Here is a 20,833-nt window from a genome sequence, read left to right as displayed (position 1 = left end):
AAAGGTTAACCTCGTTCTTAATCGACCACAGCTACAAAAGAGGGGGAGTGGACAAGACTTTGTTTATCCACAACGAAGATGGGAAGCTGTTGGTAGTTCAAGTATATGTTGATGACATTGTGTTTGGTTCAGTCTCTCAGGAGAAAGTAGATGGATTTGTGAAGCTGATGACTGACGAATTTGAGATGAGTATGTTTGGAGAATTAACCTTCTTTCTCGAACTTCAAGTAAAGCAAACAGACGATGGAATGTTCATCTCTCAGAGTAAATACGCTCGAAGCTTAGTTAAAAGATTCGAATTAGACGAGAGTAAGTCAGCAAAAACACCAATGTCCACTTCGACGAAGCTGACTCGAGATGAAGATGGAGAAGATGTTGATTCCAAACTGTATAGAGGGATGATTGGAAGTCTACTTTATCTGACTGCAAGTAGACATGATCTGTGTCTGAGTGTTGGAATATGTGCAAGATATCAGGCTAAACCGAAGAAATCACACTTACAGGCCGTCAAGCGCATCATCAAATATGTGAAGGGAACTATAGAGTACGGTCTACACTACACAAAAGATACAAGCTGTGAACTGGTGGGTTTCTGTGATGTCGACTGGAGAGGTCATGCTGATGATCGACGAAGTACTTTTGGAGGATGTTTTTTTCTCGGAAATAACATGGTGGCTTGGCATAGCAAGAAACAGAACTCTACATCCTTGTCCACAGCTGAAGCAGAATACATAGCCTTGGGAAGCTGTTGCACTCAACTCATGTGGATGCGTCAAACGCTCTCCGATTACGGTATCACCTTATCTTCCTTTACTGCTTATTGTGATAATACAAGTGCCATTAATATCTCAAAGAATCCTGTTCAACACTCGCGAACTAAGCACATTGAAATTCGTCATCATTTTTTGCGGGAACAAGTTGAAAAGAAAAACTTGATCACTGAGTACATTTCTACTGAAAAACAATTGGCTGACATATTTACTAAACCTTTAGATATGAACAGGTTTATTGGTTTGCAAAAATCCCTCGGTGTAGGGGAACTCTGATTTTTTTCTGATTTTCAAGTTCCTAAGGAAGTGTGCAGGAAAGGGTACAGGTCAATGGATGTGAACGTCAAGGAGATGGACACGACAGTCAGAAGCAATTCACTATTTCTCAGGTATATTTCGCAGAATACAGATTTAACTAACTGATTTTGTTGCTCCTCTGTCATGATAAGCTGAAAAGAGATAATACTCCAAGTAATCATGATACGAGTAAACTCGTGAGGTGCTCGGGTCTAAGTTGGGAGATATCATTCTATACGATGGTTTAAGGGCATAAGAAAATTAAAAAAAAAAAAAGAGAATGGTGAGGATCTTCGTCTGAATAATAGCACGAGTTTCTGAATACTCCGCTGTGGGTTAAATGACCTTCACATGAGTATATCTCAAATAGAGATAGTCTGGACCTTAATGGTGAGAATGATCTATCTACACAACGTCCTAGAAGTTCAGAATCATGATGCTTTGCAAATTAGCTTAGATCTGTGTAAGGCTTGAGAAGTATCTGAGAATGTGTGAAATGCAACTGATCGTCAGATTCATCTTGGAGATGTGAGTATCCTATTGACAGGTATATCTGACCTAATCCTTCGGTGTTCAAATTCTCTATAATTATTTTATTTTTTTTTTGCTTACTATCAGACCTGTGATTATCTGGATGGAATGGTAATATGAATATACTAATTGTGCTTAAGCGGGAATTGAAAAATTGATCAGTTTTTTTTTAAAAATTTTGAATCCCCGCTCACTCATTTACTCATTGCAGCGGTTTATGAACATGCCCTAATTTTTCGCACAATTAACTCACACACATTCAAGTTTCTCTCTCTAGCGGTTCTTTGCACAGCCAGTTCTCACAGGAAAAAACTCTTCAAATGACGACCAAGAGAAGTGGAAAGATAATCCGACAAGGTGAACGACGCTCGACACGCAACGCGGCTCGCCAAACTCGAGAATCAGGTAACCCTAGTTTGCCTGCGATTGTTGAAGAACCAGTAATCATGGACATAGGTGAAAATTCGGAGAAACGAACCGACAAGTATTCATTCCTGAAATCGGTACATGCAGCAGCTGACAATGCTCAGGCGAAGACCTCTGAACCAGCCAAGGATGGGTCTGAGAACGATCTGACAATCGAGCAAGGGCAAGTGAAAAAATCTGCGGCTGAGATTCAACTAGAAGACGCGACAGGTTCCGACTTGCACGCTAATCGGGATAATCACTCAGACTCTCGCGATCACTCGGACAGATATGGAGATGGGGGTGCCGATCCTGTAAATACAACAACAGGGGATGAGGTTAAGGCCACGGAGGCAGCAAGTGATGAGCGTACACTCACGGAAGCCTTAGACGATAATCTGTCGGGAACAGAGGAGGAAATGGTCACCGAGACTCAGTCTCGTGCAACAGAGGTACCAGTTCCTGTCAGTTCTGATAATTCAGACAGTCCCTTAATTGTATTGCAGCAAAAGGCAAAGGGGAGATTGATCAGGAAGCGCAAGGCTACTTCAACTCATGACAAGGAGCCCTCGGGAGTCCCCGGTAGAACCCAAAACCCAAGGGTGATCAAGAGAAAGAAAGGAGGGTGTTCTGAATCGACTGCTCAGTTCAGCAAATCAGGTGACTCTGCTCTTAAACCTCTCTCAGAGAAATTTCTATCGGCTGAGACAAAGAAGAGATTTGAGAAATTCAAGGGAGTTGAGGTACTTGCTGAAAGGAATGTGAATGTAATGGATTTTAGGAAGAATCATGTCTGGGATCTGTTTGCAGAACGACAGCTCACTGGAACATTGACTTATGCATGTTCATTCAGTAAAGGGTTGGTGAGAGAATTTTATGCCAATCTAACACCTAGCACTGATATTCCTGGTGACTTCATGCATTACAAGGCTTTTGTGCGTGGAAGGTTCATTGAATTCTCTCCCACGATCATCAACAAATTGTTGGGCACACCTGATACCGCAACACAGGGATTGGAAGATTTTCCAGAGGGAACTACACTTGAGGATATGGAAGTAGCTCTCACTGGAGAGTATGTCGCTGAAAGAAGCGGGAAGCTTCCTATTGCTCGTCTCAAGTTTGAAAGTCGGGTAATGCATCTGATTGGAAAAACTAACTGGCTACCTACTCGACGAACTGATGTTCTTCAGGATGAACTAGCTCTCCTTATATTCAAATTGTTGAGGAACGAGGAGGTGAATCTGGGAAGAATTATCTACAGTCACATTCTCTCAAGAGCTGCTGATATGAGAGTGCGCTATCTGCTACCTCATCCATGTCTCATTCAAAACATCATTGTGAGACAGAGTCCAGAAATTCTAGCTGATTCTGAGATTACTGAAGTCATCCAGCGGCCATTGGTCATTGAATCCAGAGTGCAACAAGCAAAGATGAGTCGGGCACAACTATGCAGCAAGACCTTCACTCTCCTTCTGAAACATGACAAGCAACTCATTCAAGTTGAGAAATTACAGAGGAAGGTTACCAAAGCAGTGACTCAGATCCGTGCTCGCCAACATGCTCTTTGGACAGAGTTTCAGAGTAATGCATAACCTGCATTCATCCTCGAGGTATGATTTTGTGTTTCTGTTTGTGCTAATATTGTTGAATTTATGCTTATCCACACAGGGGGAGAAAGTGAAGCCGCACCCTCATCAAGTGCTACAGGCAAAGGAAAGGAGAAAATGGTTGAAGACTTGATGAGTGAATCTGGTGATGACGAGGATGCTGAAACACCTGAAGATCTATCTGAGTGAATGCTACTTCATGTGTCTTGAAGTGGATCTGTGCTAATTGCTGTTTTTTTTTTCTGACACCTTTCGAATGTTGTTTACATGCCTCATTACATGTTTTTGCTTATGTGTTGAACTGGTTGACATATTCAGTTTGCTATGAATTATATTCTCTGTCAGTATGCGTTTAAGTGTGTCTAAGCAGAAAGTCAAAAAGGGGGAGAATGTTAAAGCAACAAAAGAGCATATTCAGCATCTAGAAGCTCAAATCAGGAAATAGAAATGTGGAGCTGAGTATGGAAAGCACTTAAGGAAAGAAACAGAAAGAGGAAAGAAGGCAGCTGCATTCAAGAAGAAATGGAAGATTGCTTATGGAGAGGATATTCGATGAATCAAATAAGAAATGCGAATATATGAGAGGGGCGAGGCATCTGTCTTCTTTGTCGAGATTATTCAGAGAAAAGTGTCTTTGTGAGAGAGATATTAGAGAGCTTTTTTACGGGAAACACTGGTGAGTGTTAACTGAGAGAATGTGAGATCTACTTGAGGGGGAGCCTTGAAATAACAGGCGACCTGTTCACTGTGCCTGGAAGAGTTCCAGGGTGACACGTGGTGTGCGCTGTGCACAGTGTATCTTGGGCTGGTAGAATTTCTTGTGATACTGGAAGTTTCATTCAGGGAGAGTGAAACTGGTGAGGGTTGAGTACTACTTGGAAAGTACTGAAGTGTATTTGACTCGTATCAAAGAAATAAAATCAGTTTGGGTTTTTCTGATTGATTGTATCGTGTGAAGTAGTTTTTTCACATATATATATATATATATATATATATATATATATATATTTATTTATTTTCATGTTCATTGTCGAAACTTCTGCACAAACCCCGTCATCCGAAGTAGGTGCGGGAGTTTCGGTTGTTCAGAACTGTACCCGAAAAATTCGGCATCGTTTCTAAATCAAATAGTCTAAAATTCTCGAACGATATTTGTTTTAGAAAAACGATTTAGTAGAACTAAACCGAATTTAAAAAATAAAATCGAATAATCAATTTTTTTTAAAAAAAATTATTTTTTTAATAAAAATCAAAATCGAACCGAACCGATAACCAATTGGCAATTGGTACATATATTTTTTTTTCTGTTGAACCGAAAGTATCAAACGGAATAAATACCGAACCAAATATTGAAATGGCCACAACTAATCCAAAGTGGCGAAGTGTGTGAAGACATCGAACCCTGGAAATGGGACGATGCTTGTGTTTTGTCGGTTTCTCTCTTTCAAAATGTCTCCTTGCCTTTAGCCCTTTATTCTCCTTTATTAAAAGCATCGAATTCCATATATATATATATATATATATATATATATATATATAATATTACGTGGTCGGACAAGAGAAGAGAATAAAGTGGCGTTTGTAAGGAATTTTTTTAAAAAAAAGTCAACTCATTTTATAGCCATTAATTGGCACGAGACAAGCTGATGAATAGACGTGAGTGCACTCTGGAATCGATCAATTTAAACATGGTATAGTACGAAGTCCATTAAGACTGTAACCGCTATGTTGAAAAATGTCTAACTTTGAATAAAAACACCTGCATCACGAGATTCAGCCGACCAACTCTTTATTTGCCATCGTGACCATATAGATAGTCATGTAACTGTAAGAGCGAGCGCACACATATATATGTATACACCACAATTAAAGGTGGACGCGGTTCGGTTATATATCGAATTTTTCCAATAGACAATCTTAGTTTCGTTTTCGAATTTTTAGAGCACATTATCTCAATTTTGGTTCTACAAGATCGGGTATCCGATGGCTGTGTAAATACACATAATTAAAGTTTTTTTTTATATTGGTGAATTGTCCAAGTTTCGAACTCATGCTCTACTTTACCACTTGTTCTACCCACTTTGGGACACATGGTTAAAGGTAGATATGGATACCAAACCTATGAAAATTCCACGGTTGTTTTGCAAAAATCTAAACTCGAATCTATCGTTCGGGTTCGTAGTCTTATCACACCCTGTTCGGCCGTTCACGATCGGGTAACACCGTATCTCGAATACCTCAAGATTTGATATTCGAAAACCCACGGATGTCGAGGAACCACGTCTAGCCCTATATATCCTTTTGTTAAATGTTGAGTCCTTCATAGATATATATTCTTTTTAATTTTGGAAACTAAAAGCATTTGCCCCACCTCGTGAGGTAAAATAATAGAACTAGCAATAAACAAGTAATCAATCAAATAATTAATTTGGGTAGTTCAACCGGTGAAAGAGATGCAAAGTCTCTGTTCTGTTCCTAGTTCGAATCTCAAATCGGGAAGGAGAGTGTAATTCCAATGACATAATTTGCTCATAACCCGAGATTAGTTTACTCGATCCAAAACAGCCGATTACTAAAAAAAAAATAATCAATCATCAAATTTTATTTTAGTGTGTGGGAACTAAAGTTTTGAGAGAGAGAGAGAGAGAGAGGAGCAGGCAGATTAATTAGATCCGTCGAACTCTCTCTTCTTAGAGAATTTATTGAGTGAGATCTCATGTGGCCTCCCAGTGCTTGACCAGATGCAAAGGCCCTCTTACAGATCCCACATTCATGGATCCTTTTCCTCGTCTGTGTTTCTTGTTCTTGTTCTTGAACCGGTTCCGATGCTGTCCTATTCTTCTTCTTCTTTTTATGACTCGCCACGTGTCCGCCTAACGCCTGGTACGATTTGAAAATTCTGCCGCAAGTCTCGCACTTGTTATTGTCTCTCTTCTTCCTCTTCTTGTTCTCAGATTCATGTTCTTGATCGTTTTCTACTTGTGTCTTGTCCCTAGACAACATCATGAGACAAAAGGCCACATCTTCTTCGGTCGTCGCAGCGTCTTCATCAGACACCGAGCTCGCCGGCTCCTGCTCCGTCCATGACTCGGTGATTTGACTCGTTCTTCTCTTCGTGTCTTTGACCGATACTTGTTCTTCTTGTTTGGTCGGTTTAAGCTGTGGTCGGCGTGATGAGATGCAACCCGGTTTCCGGGTCAATCTGGATCCTTTCCGGGTCGGATTCTTGAACGATTCGGCTTCACTGACGGAGCTAGAGAACTCGGGATCAGCCGCCGAAATCGTTTTGTCTTCTTCATCGTCCGAGGAAGAAGACGAGTGAGACGAAGCTGACTCGGGATGTTTTACCAGTGGGATCGGAATCTTCACCATGTGACCTCCCAAAGTTCTTCTTCCATCGGCGAACCTCTTCCAACACAACTTGCGCTTACGTTTGTCCATCTATGAACGGCACCGGTAAAAAAAAAAAAAAAAGTTTTAGGTCAAAAAGGAAAAAAAAAAAGAAGGTAAAAGGGCTTTGGGGTTGTAACTAATGGATACGAATTATATCCAAGAAAGGGAATTTAATTTCATTTGAAGGAAAAAAAACGGCTAAAAGAAAATATATGAATAAACGGTGGATGCATGAAGGACGGTTGATCAAACAACGCCCGTTTTCTTACCTCGTAAATTCATCTTCAAAGCCCAGTTTGCCCTTTTTATCAAAAACGGTGGCTTGCTTGCACGGCCAAAAGAAACTGCCGAGGTACTAACCTCGAACAAAACATCCATCCAATCACATGGTGACACGTATACCTAAGCTTTGACTTTGACTTTAACTTTCACGTTCAAAGTTCAAACTAACCAAAATGCAAGGGGCATACGAAATTATGTCGGGCGTTATCTTATTCACCGTCTTTTAATTGGACAATTTATACGCATTCGTGCTTACGGATAGCCCTCTCAATTCACATGTTTGCGCGATCTTGTCATATATTTATTCATTGATACAAGTTGTGTTTGTTTAACGGCTGTTAAATTTATCTAAATGATACGATATTTTTCTTTGGTCCCACACTGTAACGAAACAGTCCACACACATATACACGTAACCCGATCGAAAGTGAAGTAAATTTCTGAATCAAGGGTTTTGTTTGTGGCCGATGACGGGGTTCCATTCCGAGTTTAGACATTCGGAATGCATGCCGTTTCTTCCCGTCTTGATCTATTTCCACACAGAGACAGATATGATGTGACCGAGAACGTGCCGCCGATCACAGTGACAGTCTAAAACCGAGGGCGTGAATATCAGACCATACGACATTGTCGTAAATTCAGTTCAGGGCCATCCTCTTCAACACAAAATGAAGTTCATCCCGTTTTCCGGCAGCCTCCAAGGCATTTCTCAATACATCATGGCAGTTGAGCTGTTGGTGGTTCCCCTTTTCCACCAACTCGTAGTACAGACCGAACGCTTCCGAGGGTCTCTTACGTCTGCATAGTTCTTCTATGACTGTGTCGCATGTTCTTGTATCAACACTTTGGCTTCTTTCCATACAAAACAGCAACAGTCTATGCGCCTCAAGCATGTTTCTACTCTCGCAGAGGGAGTGGAGTAATTTCTCCATATCAACCAGATACCCGTTATCGTAGAGCAATGTGACAATCTGAAACCCTTTATCCTTTTGTCCGCTGCTGAAGAGCGAGATGACAGCATGTGTTGACAGATCCATGTTCTGTCTTATTCCCTTTTCCAACATCAGCTTTAACAAGCCGAAAGACTCGTTCGGACATTTCGCTTTCACAAGCTCTGCAAGTATGGAGTGAAACACGATTGCTCCTGGAAGATGAGAGCTCCTAAGCATCTTTTGTAGCGTCTTGTAGGCAATAGCAGCTTCGCCCTTCTTCAAAAGCCCATTAATCAAGAACTCGTAGATTTCAAATTCCGGCTCAAAATCCTGTCTCAACATTAGGACCAACAGCTCATAAGCAGCCTTGAATTTACCTTCTCTGCAGAAACCCATGATCAAAGTCTTGTAAGAAGGTGAGTCTTGTGTCCCTCTTTTCATTAGCTGCCTGAACACTTTCTCGGCTTTCTCTGTTTTCCCATTAGCACATAAATATGTGAACACGGGGTTATAGGCTGCGAACAGAGGTTTGCATCCATCCTTACCTAACAATATCTCCTTCTCCAGTAACTCGTTCAACAATGCCTCTGCTCTTTCAAAATCCTTCCTCTGGCAGAAATTTCGGATCAAGATACTATACGAGGCCGAATCAGGCTGCACATTCAGATTCACCATTTCTCCAAAGACCTTCGTTGCTGCATCCAGATTTCCCGCATCGCAGTGGGCAGCGATCAAAATATTGTAAGTGCACGCATCTGGAGCAAAACCGGAAGATTTTCCCCCTACATCCAAAATCTCTTTGATCTCTTCATATCTCTGTGCCTCACACAACCCCTTTATCAGAGTGTTGTAAGTAATATCATTCGGTTTCAGCCCCCTAGTCAGCATCTCACGGAAAACAGCCAAAGCCTCATCGATTTCATGCTTCATGCAATACCCTCTCACCAAAGTGGTGTAGGTTACAATGTTAGGGCGTAAATCCGTTCCCTTCTTCATCATACCCTTCACCACATTATGTGCAATTTTCACCTTTCCGGCTCTACACAAGCCATCCACGATTGTGTTGTATGTCACAACATTGGGATGGCACTTACTCTGCTCCATTTCTTTGAAAAGTCTAAACCCTTCATGTACCATAGAATCCTTACAGAACCCCCTAATCAATATATTATATGTATACGAATCTGGAGTGACCCCGTACGTATGAAGCATTTCGTCGAACATGTTATGGACCATACCAGTCTTACCCCGCTTGAGCAGAATCGAGAACAAGCTATTGAACGTGACGACCGAAGGGGAAACACCCATTTCCTTCATTGTCTCGAACAACTTGATTGAAGCTTGGAACAGTCCGGCATTTCCGTAGCTCCTAATCAAGCTATTGAAGAACCGGTCCTGGAGCTTAACGGATCCATTAGACCTTTTCCTGATGGAGAACAGGAAATTACGAGCAACATTGAGATTCCGAGCTCGACCCAGAACTTCTAGCATGAGGAAGAATGACTGATCATTGTGAGAGAACCCCTTCTGCGAAACCCAGTCGAAGAATCTAAGGGCTTTGGCAGGGGTCTTCACGAGACGAAGGGTCTGGAGAACGGTGGTCTTAGAGAAGGATTCGGAGGGAGAAAGAGACGAGAGAGAAGACTCGAGCTCCTCTGACCACGGATTAGAGTTCACGAGACGTGCCACTGAACGTGCCAGTTTGGTTTTCGCAGGAGATTTCGATGCTTCAATCATGGCTCTTGAAGTGGAAAAATACCTGTATGCTTGTCCAGATTGGTTTCAGCAAAGTTACCGCTGCGTTCACTAGGCGAGAAGATGCAGGAAAGAACAAAACACCATCACCGAGGCGAGAGAATAACACCGATTCCGGATGGGGTCAAACCCTTTCTCTGCAAACTTGCGAACTGAATCATCAACCTGTAAAAAGCCAGGAGAAAGCACATCGATTCCAGTGGAGGCATCTTGGATATATATCTTTTGGGGGTAAATATGTTCTTAAGATTATGGGCCATATATACTCCGTGGGCCTTGTTGATACTTTTACAAAAACGCCCATAATGATAGATTTTCTCCCTACAAATATTCTCCTCTCTCAATCCGGTTCGGATTTGGTGGCTTATATTTTGGTCATTTCTATTATAAAAAAACCTATAATCATTCTATTTATATATTGAAATTCGATTCGATTTGTGTTGGTTTGTATTCTTTTGAACTCGATTTTTATTATTTTGATCTGATCAATTTAGATTCGATTTTTTTGTTTTAGAGAAATTATAATACTCGGAATGCTCCACGAACTAAGTATACCCTCACCTTTTAAGAGGATAAATAAGAAATTTTGATCATTTTGCCTATTGATTAATTTGAGAAATTCTGGACATTCTACGTCATCTCGCCGATCACATGGATCCCATCAAAAAAGAGACACGGATGGGCCGAGAGGAATTTAAATGGGCCTCTTAACAAAAAAGGCCCATTAAAACGAGGCCTTAATGGGTAATTCACATCTCACAAAACCCATCTTATTATTATTATATAATAATAATAGTAGTGGGAAAGGTGTTCCTCGTGGGCATATTCTCTATTCTCTGCATATAACTAATTCCTATACCAAACACGTTGTTAATCGAACCATCACCGATTTTTTTTAAAATTTCGGATTCGTCCACTGGTGCTAGCAACTTTAAAGAAAGAATTAAAAGGAGAATATAAATACACAGTTGCAGACTTGCAGAGGAGGAGAAAGCTGATATCTGCAGACGACAGGCAAACCCTTTGTTACAGAAACCAGTGACGATGATGATGTCGTTGTTGGAAGACGAAAAGAGGAAGATCAACTACCATCGGAGAAGCTTCTTGATGATAAGCCTCTTCTCTTGTCTCTTTCTTGTCTCCTTCTTCTCCTTTCTCAAGCCCTCCTTCAATGGCGTCTCCCTCTCCCTCTCCCTCTCCCTCTCCAACTCCAACTCTCCCAGCTTCGGAGCTGTTAACAGGTCTCTCAGAGATCGCCCACCTTCCACTTACGCCCTCAATGTCGATTCATACTCCAAACTGGTCGCTACTCGGACTGAAAAGTACGAATCCGATGTCTTTCAAGCCGGTGGATATGACTGGTAAGCACCCACCGTTCCGATGATGGTTCCGATCTGCATTTTTTGTGTGTGATCTGTTGTGCTAAAATTAAATAAAAAAAAACAGGACACTGGTTCTGTATCCGACAGGTAACACGAAAGACAATGGAGCGAACCATGTCTCGCTGTATTTGTCAGTGTACAATCCGGGTTCCTTGGACAAGAACTGGGAGATCTACACCCAGATCAAGTTCTTCGTGTACAATAAGCCCCGGAACAAGTACTTGACCGTGGAAGGTGAGGTCTTCTTCTTCTCCTCCTTCGAAATTCTAATTTCTGAGGCATAGTATCTGATTACGAGGAAGGGAATGTATTTAGATACGGAAGTGCAGAGATTCGACGCTGCGAAAACAGAGTGGGGGTTAGGGCAAGTGATAACATTGGAGACATTCAACAACGGCAAGAACGGATACCTTGTCGGGGACAGTTGCCAATTCGGGGTGGAGGTGGTCGTGCTGAGACCGTACCAGAACTCGGAACGTCTCACCTTGTACGAGAAGCCCGCAGACAGGAAGTTCACGTGGAGGATCTTAGCCTTCTCTCGCCTCGACAAGTCCAAGTTCCTGTACTCCGGTGACTTCCTCGTCGCCGGCAGCAAATGGTCATCCATCTAATGGCAAACAAATCTTTCACAACTAAATAATGATAACGATAATGATAGTAATGACGAAATGAATGTGGATGGATATGTGCAGGAAACTTCGGGTGGCACCAGGAGGGGATGGGGATGGATGGGGAAACTCCTTGTCCGTGTATGTGGAGTTGCATGATACTCAGAGCTTCCGAGTGAATGAGAAGGTTTACGCCAGAGCTAATATACGAGTTCTCAACTCCGACCCTTCCAAGAACGCCCAGAAACAACGTCAGCAGAAAAAAAATATATCAACGCTCTTTCCTTCCAATGCGTTTTCTTTTTTTGTTTGTTGGGATCTGCTTTTGTTGATATGTTCTGTTGTTATTTGTTGCAGTTGGGAAATGGTTCTCTAAGAATGTCCCTGCCCTCGGCTTCCAAAAGTTCATGCCTCTCTCCGATCTCAACGATCCTTCCAAAGGTTATGTCGTCGGTGACAGATTGAATCTCGAAGTTGAATTCGATCTCGTCTCCAAGACTCAGTACACTCCTTAGACTGCAGTCTCATCTCACCCACTGTCTTTTGGATTTCCAATGTTGTTGTCACTTTAGATTGGCTTGCACTCTTGCTTTGTACTTTTCATCTTATATGTAGAACTTGTCTCCCTATAAACTAATATAAATCCCTATAGGGCGTACCTGATTTCCCATTCCCATCGCAAGTGCTCCATCTCTAAACATACAAAAAAAAATAGCCTCAATGAGACGGCTTTATTCACAGAGAAATTTGATTACATCCAGTGGATCTCAAGGACATGTTTAAAGACAAAGCTGACAAAAACCAATGGAAGTACACATACCTGTTGGTGGAGATTACATTGCCTGAGTGACGCTGGAATCGTATTTTGCCCACCTAAACCCGTGTAGAGAAACATCTTGATAACCCGATTCCTTTTTTAGGGAACGAATCATATTTTGCGTCCAAGGTACCACACCCCTTCCCAGTGAAGATGTTGGCTCATTTCTTTTCTTGCCTTTTTTTTGTAACTTATGGAGTGCTGAGGCAGGAAATGCACGTTTGTGCCGCATATTTTTGGTGACAAAGTTGATTCATCGGCATAATAATCCAGATATGCTCTGTTTCAGATTCAAGCAAAGCTGTCGGTGCTGCTGCTGATCCGTAACATATGCACGTACTCTAGTGCTTCTGTGTTTGACATCGGAAAAGAACCAAGAAAGTCATAATAAGCAAATCCTCTGTAAAGGGAGAAGCACAAGCAGAGTCTATCCACTGATTAAAAATGAGTTAAAACACACAGAGACGCTAACCAGAATGAAATCCTACCCTTATGTAGCAAATGTAAGCATTGCTACCCAAGAAAAGCCAGTTCTTCTCAAGAACCAGTGACTTGGAACCCAGTCTCCGTTATAGAAAATGGTTCTGCATAACGTCAAATAAAAAACTGCTGTTATGTTTTTTTTCCCCGGACATATGACAGAAATTCTCAACTATAATCTGATCAACTTATGATGATAATATTACATCCAATGCTCACTTCCGAATCCATGGCCACCATTTCTGCAGAGGCAAAAACTTTTCTTCCATCACTGCAAAAGAATTTCTAGATTAATTAACTGGAAAATACCAAAGCATGCAAGTTTGCTCTATAGTAATTATTTTTATGCAAATTTCTTTTGACTATCAAAGAAAGAGTAGTGTGTAACAGTTTCAAGTACCAAAGACCCTCATAGCTGTTGAAGTAACTGGTAAGGGCAAATCAGTTTCAGGCCTGAAACATATAACGCAAGGAGTGTTTCTTTTGCAAAATGAGTATATTCTTCTTCGTGCATGTAATAAACTCAGACCTGTTGATCACCTAGAGATATCTCAGCCGAACAAGGGCAAAAACTTGGTGATTACGAAAGCAGATGAATCCATGAAGTACTAAAGCCATTCACAGACCGATTTTGTTCATTGACCAATTGGATAAGGCTTAACCATGTCCCATTTGCGTTCTGACCTGAAAACATTTGATTTGAACCCTTCAGACTCCAGACCATTATCAACCGGTTCTGCATACCACAGGACAGGACTAATAAAGTTCACTAGGAATTTGATGAGCATTTGTCTTCTTATAAATTCAAGGGCGAAACCAAAAAAAGGCCCCTAAATCATTGGTTAGCTAGACGTCATAAGTATATTGGCTTCAGAGTTTTAAGAAATTGAAAAATACATAATGCTAAATTTCTAAACTCGCCTCCAAAAACCCAACAGAACCAGAATGCTGAAAATAATTCATCTCTAGCTGTTATTTTGGGTCAGAAAACAAAGGAACGAACAGAAGAAACAAAGAATTTAAGCAGCTAGAATGGCGGGGAAATAAAAGCAAGTGAGATAATTAAGCAAAATAGATTACCTTGCATTCTATGGGTATTCATCATGACATGTTAACAGAGCTCCAACACAGCTCAGATCTCAGTGTGGCAGTGAGGAAGCATCCGGGTTGGCTGAATGAGAGAAAGCCGCAGTTAGTACGACCAGCAACTTCAGAGTCACAGTTGGATAGAATGAGCATATTAAGGGTTACAAATATAAATGCAATCAGCATATCAAGGGGCCACAGTGTGAATAAAACCAGCATATTTGAGAAGAAAATTAATGCTTTGAACTCCAAAAACAGCTACAAGTGCAAAAAGAACAAAATGATCGACTAGAAAGTAGAAAATATGACACCTGCCAGGCAATTTTCCATTTTTTCAACAGTGCAAGAACAGAAATAAATGGCGTGCATCCACAATGACAATGAAATAAACTCCTGTAATCCTCAAAAAGGTAAAAAATCAGGTTCTGTATTTGGGAAAGTCCCCAACAAACACTTGCCTGAAAAGGATTTTAAGAAAATTGTCTATTTTTTGAACATATGCTCACGCCATATCATGATTGTATAACTTAATGTTGTAATTCGTCAAGGCTTTTAGAGTCATCAAGTACAAGGAAGAAAAGGTATAAATCAGTCATGAGAACGATTTCACAGTTGCCCCTTACAAGGCAAGGCAGCATTGTCTAGCAAGTGTATGTAATCCTTGTAAACAAACGATGATTTATATGCATATTAACCAATCATTGCCCATTATGCTTGTGAAGCACATAATACATTTCAATGCCAGTATTGTTGTCCATGGCATACATAATTGAACTACTCTGATCATGTATTCTTTCATCATTGAAAAAGGGCAGTAAGCCAGTCGGTTCTCTACCGACAAAAGGAAGGTTGAGGATTTCCATACAATGGTAGCTCACCCACTTATTCTCTATGAGAAACAGGGCACAACATTGATCTAATTGAAGAATTCCATGTTCTATCTAGAGAACATCACCTAAGAATCACACACAGTTTCGCGCACAAGTTGCTCAATTTATCTACAAAACTAAAAACCCTGATTTCAAATGCACTTGTTGTTCTGTTATCAAAGCTCGCCAAGGATGTCAATTTCATTGACTGAACATAAACAACTACAACACTCTTTTGCTTTCTGTTGCACTATTATCAGAAGGAAGTTGCACACTTCCAGATGATGTTACATTCATTCAGATGCTGCATCCACCAGCCATAGATCATTCAATTCAAAATGTCATTTTCATGTGCACCAGACAAACGAAATAAAATTGCTTTTGAACAACAAACGGAAATAATTGTTTTTTCCCATTTCAGATCACTAATCCAAATCCTCACTTTCATATATCCTCAGTTCACACGCTCATTAATGGGAACGGGTAGCCCCTGGACAAGATTACGTTGTTCACTAACGAATATCGTGTTCCTATATTGATTAGCATAGAGCATTTCCCTGTATTGGTGAGCTATTAAGACATCTCCTCTATGGTTAAAACCTTTAATTCAAACAGGTACATCAATATACCCTGAACCATAATCATATTGCTTATAACCTCACCACGAAAGCACGGGATCCTGGATATAAAAGCCTCATGACACCTTAGATTTTTCACTAAACGACCAGTAAACTCTCAAGCAATAACTTATAAACCACGCAAACAACCATGCAAAAAACCGCTCACGTGGAAATCGAATCCGTGAAATGCAACATTATCTCATAGAAGCTGAAGCTGTAAGTAGTAAATAGTTAAGCTTCAGACATATAATGGATACTTAGTGAGCATCAACGTCCAACCACAGCGAGGCAAATATTTTTAACAAGTTTATAACATCCAGTGACATTCACCAGGTAAGTAAATGTTTCTGAGAGCATAGTATGAAAGCTCAAATTTATTGCTATACCTTCAACCTTCAGCTGTGGAGGGGAGGATCTCAAAAAGAATCGATGTCTGACGTTCCCATACACATTCGACCTAATCCTGCAGGTAAAAGTGGATTCTTTTATAGATTATCGGCCAACATCTAAGATTTCTCAATCATGGGACAAAATGCTCAACCAGTCACCAGGGAAATCGATCAAGAAAAGAGAGAAAATAAAAGGGATTTCACCTTATTGGGTTTTGTCAGAAGTCTTGTCTTGTACATGTCCGGAAGAGGGGCCTCCATCCACGAACCGGGACAAAGATTCTGCATCAGGAGAGATGGACAAACATCAGAAACGGAATAGTAACACAAAGAAAGATGAAAAATGGTAACGGGATCAGACAAGGAATAGGGATACGTACGTCGACATCCTTTTGGATTTTCTTGTTCCTTCTGGTGGGCCTCCTGGTAGGTTTGGCGCCAGTCATCAACAAGAAATCCTCTTCGATCTCCTCCTTGGAGAGGGAGAGAGAGAACCTCATCCTCTCCTTAGTCTCCGCAGCAATTTTGGCGTCAACGCTCGTCCTCGTCCGAGTCCTCTCCGAACGAGTGAGACGCCCCCTCTTCATCGGCCTCAGATTCGACATCGTCGACGTCACTTCCTCACCGTCTGCTTCCTCAACATCAACAGCAACAGCCTTACCGGCCTTCTTATCAGCCAATGCTCCGCCTGTTTCGGCGGCGGCCGGAGATTTCGCGGGGCGTCTGGGAAGACGGTGAGCGGACTTGTTCCACTTCAAGCTGGCCAAGTTGTTCGCCGCCGACGAACCGTCCGCCATTTCGGCTCTGTCACCTACCTCCGCCTCTTGCGACGGCTTCGCGGCGTCGGACATTGTGGTCGAATTAAGCACCATCGTGAGACTGGGAGACTGGACAGAAAACCGAATGGGGAGTGAGACTGAAATTGAATTATGCAATACGAGGGGTCTGAAATGACAAAATAATCCAGACGTCCGGAGAGGGGTAAGAAGGTAAATTCACCAGCTGCGAGAACAATCGCCCGCCGCAGCCACCGGTTTCTCCGCCTCTTGCGGCGGCGGCGGAAGACAGAGTCTTCAGGACCATAAAGGTTTTTTCTTGCGGTTTCTGGTCGTGCGAACATCTCGTCTGCACCAAATGGCCGGAGCTCTGTTGATTCTCTCCTCTGGTATTTCAGCCCCGAAGAAGAAGATGAGAGATGTCTGAATCGTCTTCGTTTCTTTTTAGCAGAAGATCATGAAGAGGAAGATGCGGCAATGGTGATTCAATGGAAGAAATGTCTTTAAGATCTTCCTCTGGTAAATGCGGCTAGATGCTCTTACGTTTCAGACAGATCTTCCTCTCCTGTGTTGCGTTTCCATGGGTTTCTTGGTTATCACGGATCAAGCTTTCTCTTCTGGGGAATTTTAACTAATGTAACGATGCCGAGCTGATAATATCTCCTCAAGGGTTGTTTCTTGTGACCGAGTTCTGAGGTATGAAACTGGTAATAATGCTGGCTGGTGTCTGGACTTGGCTTTGACGAGGTTCAGAAACTGCAAGAACTGAGGTGCGGAGCTGTGGATTTCTTAGCTCTATTTATATATATTTTTTTTTGTAAAGATGTCTGTATCAAGCAAAAGTGTTACTCCCCAAATTTGGTGACAGTTATTATTGCAAATTGTACAATTGAGAGAGATGACATCTAACCAAACGATATAGTTTGGGTCCTAACCCCATACAAAATTTAAATCAAGAGTAAAGGTTTGATTCTCTTTATATATATATTGGTCTCAAACTCGTCTCTCATCGATGTGGGATTCTTATAAATATTGTTCCTTTTAAACAGCGATCACCACGATATTGGGGTAAATGGAATCACTGGCGACTTACCGATCGGTCCTATGGTCATCGAGTCGACCGCATCTCCACAGGAGAACGACTCATCACAGATCCACTGATGTGTAGAAAGTTGGATTTTGATATCAATTGACACTAACTCTACTACAAAATCTAGATTCAGAGTCAAGCTTTGTCCTTCCTTATATTGATCCCAAATCCCTCTTCCACTGCACCACACTCTCCAACTAGAATTACAATCACTCATTCGACCACCATAAAATTGGATCGGATCGTTAAGATTTTGCCGAAGAGATAAAAAGTATTCCCGTTTATATCTTCTTGGCAAAGCCATAGATCATGTAGCGTTCGGGTACGAGAAGAAATTCATTTTGGAGCAGTTAAAAGCTGATCAAATGCAGACAGTGAGTCTTAAGAAAAAAAAAAGAAGAGGCTTTATTGTGATTAGAAAAAGCAAAGCACCGTAAGGGTAATTAAGAAAACACATCTCCCATCCGTGAATCATTTAAACACCCAACCACACTGTTTCGTTTTCCAATAATGTGTAAAACGCGGGGATTTTGTTTGGGGGGTCAATAAACGAGAGGGTTTCCCATGGAACCAATAGAATTCACAGGATCAATAACAAATGCATGCAATCATATACAATTCATTTTATTTTTATTTTTTTAAGCAGGCTGAAGAGAGAAAAAAATGGAGGGAGAGCTTGCATGTGAGAGCTCGAGCTCGAGCTCGTCAAAAGTTCTGGAGTCCATTCGGCGTTATCTGCTGGAAGAAGATGAATCGGAGGAACCCAGGTCGTCGACGGAGGAGGAGGGCAACCGGAAAAGGGAGCCGCCGTCGCCGGTGAGAGGGGGAAGCTACAGAGGAGTGAGGAGGAGGCCGTGGGGGAAATACGCGGCGGAGATAAGAGACCCGAAGAAGAACGGAGCGAGGATATGGCTCGGGACCTACGAGACGGCCGAGGACGCGGCCATGGCTTACGACAGGGCGGCATTCGAGATGCGAGGGGCGAAGGCCAAGCTCAACTTCCCTCACCTCATCGGAACCGACGGAGTCGAACCGGCGAGGGTTAGCAACAGGCGGCGACGCTTGCCGGAAAATGCGGATCCGGCGGGGAAACGGCGAAGCAACACAAGCATAATTAACATAGCGGCGAGACTGCCTTCGCTAGGATTCCGAATTGTCTGAATTACACCCAGCGGAATATACTCTCCGTCGCATGAACGAAAAAGAATCCATCTTTTGATTTTTTCTTTTCTTTGCAAGTAGAGAGGCAGATCACTCTTCGGACAAGATGCATGCGATGTGAGTGCCGACACTCCCATTCTCTGTGTCCTTTGTTCGGATGTTTTTAGCGATCGGACCTTTATCTGCTACACGATAAGTGCTAAATCATGTAGGAGGGCATCTCTTTTAAAATGCTCACGATATATCAACCAATAAACAAACCTACCTCCTTTTTTTTTGTATTTGGATTCTAAGCCGAAATACAAACTAATCTAAGAACCAGAAAAAAATCATATAAATGCCATTTTTCAAGTTTGAGAATTCGAAATCGAACAAAACATATATATTAACCGTCTCTATTTAAGAAGGTGAACTATCCAAATTTGGCATTCGGTACATCAACTACAGCTCAAGATCGACAGATCCATGAGAAATATTCTTTTCTCCTTGCACCGTCCGGAGGTTACAGGCATGAATGAAATCCTTCAACATTGGTATCAAATTAGCTAGCTCCAGATAAAACCTTTTGTCCGTTTGCGCATGGGATTCTTATTATACTTTTGGTATATTGACTGATGTATTCGAACTATTTTTGTACACGGTTCTTTTGGGAGTAATTCAATCACATTTTTTATCAAAAAAAAACTATCCAAATTTGAATCATCTTCCTAGAGAAAATGTTTGTATTTACTTTCTGTGTTCATCACTACTTATTTTTAAGGTAACTCAGTATTTGACTATGTTTTTGAGAATGGTGATTAGTTGATATGCAATTAAAGATTAAAAAACAAAAGAGAAGAAGGAAAAAAGAGGTATACATCCTAGAGTCATATGGAAAGATTTTGTTTTGGTTCGGTTTTGGTTTAATTTGATTTTTCTGGTTTAGACATCGTGTTTGGTTTAGTATGATTGGTTTGGTTGTTATGGATTTTTTTTAAACTTTTGTATTGTTGTTGAAAGGATGATCATTTCAGATTTCGGTTTGGTTATATTTGAGTTCAGTTATTTCGGTTATAGAAAAACTATAACCATTCAGTTTTTATATTAATTTCATATTAGTTGAGATTCAATTTTTTATTTGTAAAAAGCTCATTTAAAAAAAATAATTTTTCCGATTTGGATTCAGAGTTTTCGAGTTTAAAAAAATTATATGTTCGGTTTTTTATTAGATTTGATTTAATTACGATTATATCTTATTTGATTTGTTTCGATTTAATTCAATTATTCAGTTAATAACAAATAACAAAAATGGCAAGACCCCTAGTTGTTACTTCACTCTCTGCTCTAGTATTTAAACACTTCATTATTTCACTTTGAAATCGATAATTTCGAAAATCCACTTGTTTCTTGGAAGAGCTCCTCCGGTTATCAATTGGAGACGACTTCCTGGTCCATTTATAAATGGGCCAGGAATTATTAGGCCTGCCATGATTGCCCCAATGGCATGGTCAGGAATCGTGGCCGTTCAAACGGTGGAGCAATCGTAGACCGTCCGATTGATATCAAGAAACTATGGAAATATTAAAACAAAGGCCACGTGTAGG

At 41.2% G+C, this 20,833-nt stretch overlaps 5 protein-coding genes and 1 long non-coding RNA gene across 15 annotated transcripts; 3 read left to right on the top strand and 3 right to left on the bottom strand.

Annotated features, from left to right (window-relative positions):
• Positions 1-2,044: 2,044 nt before the first annotated feature.
• On the top strand, positions 2,045-3,799 carry LOC104817090. Its single transcript, XM_010546167.1, has 2 exons — positions 2,045-3,584; positions 3,672-3,799. Exons 1-2 carry the CDS (start codon positions 2,045-2,047, stop codon positions 3,797-3,799), a joined length of 1,668 nt encoding a protein of 555 aa, XP_010544469.1.
• A 2,353-nt stretch (positions 3,800-6,152) lies between these two features.
• LOC104817006 (zinc finger protein ZAT1) lies at positions 6,153-7,362 on the bottom strand. Its single transcript, XM_010546061.1, has 2 exons — positions 7,273-7,362; positions 6,153-7,051 (listed from the first exon to the last, which is right to left on the bottom strand). Exon 2 carries the CDS (start codon positions 7,049-7,051, stop codon positions 6,212-6,214), a length of 840 nt encoding a protein of 279 aa, XP_010544363.1. The 5' UTR covers positions 7,273-7,362; the 3' UTR covers positions 6,153-6,211.
• A 286-nt stretch (positions 7,363-7,648) lies between these two features.
• LOC104817005 (pentatricopeptide repeat-containing protein At1g02060, chloroplastic) lies at positions 7,649-10,178 on the bottom strand. Its single transcript, XM_010546060.1, has one exon. The coding sequence runs from the start codon at positions 9,952-9,954 to the stop codon at positions 7,924-7,926; it is 2,031 nt and encodes a 676-aa protein (XP_010544362.1). The 5' UTR covers positions 9,955-10,178; the 3' UTR covers positions 7,649-7,923.
• A 682-nt stretch (positions 10,179-10,860) lies between these two features.
• LOC104817003 lies at positions 10,861-12,630 on the top strand. Its single transcript, XM_010546059.2, has 5 exons — positions 10,861-11,333; positions 11,419-11,588; positions 11,670-11,952; positions 12,047-12,213; positions 12,320-12,630. Exons 1-5 carry the CDS (start codon positions 11,017-11,019, stop codon positions 12,475-12,477), a joined length of 1,095 nt encoding a protein of 364 aa, XP_010544361.1. The 5' UTR covers positions 10,861-11,016; the 3' UTR covers positions 12,478-12,630.
• Positions 12,563-17,848, bottom strand: LOC104817004. 10 transcript variants are annotated; one of them, XR_772444.2, is made up of 10 exons: positions 16,604-17,847; positions 16,428-16,505; positions 16,221-16,297; positions 14,340-14,430; positions 13,789-13,943; positions 13,660-13,712; positions 13,479-13,530; positions 13,268-13,363; positions 12,783-13,129; positions 12,563-12,655 (listed from the first exon to the last, which is right to left on the bottom strand). It is a non-coding gene; the product is annotated as an uncharacterized LOC104817004 (long non-coding RNA). The 10 variants fall into 10 exon arrangements; XR_772445.2 differs by having other exon boundaries at positions 13,660-13,686; XR_772442.2 differs by having other exon boundaries at positions 13,660-13,943; positions 16,604-17,110; positions 17,223-17,847.
• An 843-nt stretch (positions 17,849-18,691) lies between these two features.
• Positions 18,692-19,504, top strand: LOC104817002 (ethylene-responsive transcription factor 13-like). Its single transcript, XM_010546057.1, has one exon. It carries the CDS (start codon positions 18,753-18,755, stop codon positions 19,248-19,250), a length of 498 nt encoding a protein of 165 aa, XP_010544359.1. The 5' UTR covers positions 18,692-18,752; the 3' UTR covers positions 19,251-19,504.
• Positions 19,505-20,833: the final 1,329 nt, after the last annotated feature.

Source organism: Tarenaya hassleriana, unplaced genomic scaffold, assembly GCF_000463585.1.
Source record: "Tarenaya hassleriana unplaced genomic scaffold, ASM46358v1 Cleome26, whole genome shotgun sequence".
Classification (NCBI taxonomy): Eukaryota; Viridiplantae; Streptophyta; class Magnoliopsida; order Brassicales; family Cleomaceae; genus Tarenaya; species Tarenaya hassleriana.
This window is presented reverse-complemented; position numbering and strand designations above follow the sequence as displayed.

Bases quoted from the DNA above. Each gene is read 5' to 3' on its own strand.
- LOC104817090 (XM_010546167.1), top strand. From the start codon at position 2,045: ATGGACATAGGTGAAAATTCGGAGAAACGAACCGACAAGTATTCATTC. The intron at 3,585-3,671 runs GTAATGCATAAC...TTATCCACACAG, and splicing joins TCTTTGGACAGAGTTTCAGA to GGGGAGAAAGTGAAGCCGCA.
- LOC104817006 (XM_010546061.1), bottom strand. From the start codon at position 7,051: ATGGACAAACGTAAGCGCAAGTTGTGTTGGAAGAGGTTCGCCGATGGA.
- LOC104817005 (XM_010546060.1), bottom strand. From the start codon at position 9,954: ATGATTGAAGCATCGAAATCTCCTGCGAAAACCAAACTGGCACGTTCA.
- LOC104817003 (XM_010546059.2), top strand. From the start codon at position 11,017: ATGATGATGTCGTTGTTGGAAGACGAAAAGAGGAAGATCAACTACCAT. The intron at 11,589-11,669 runs GTGAGGTCTTCT...GAATGTATTTAG, and splicing joins CAAGTACTTGACCGTGGAAG to ATACGGAAGTGCAGAGATTC. The intron at 12,214-12,319 runs GTCAGCAGAAAA...TATTTGTTGCAG, and splicing joins CAAGAACGCCCAGAAACAAC to TTGGGAAATGGTTCTCTAAG.
- LOC104817002 (XM_010546057.1), top strand. From the start codon at position 18,753: ATGGAGGGAGAGCTTGCATGTGAGAGCTCGAGCTCGAGCTCGTCAAAA.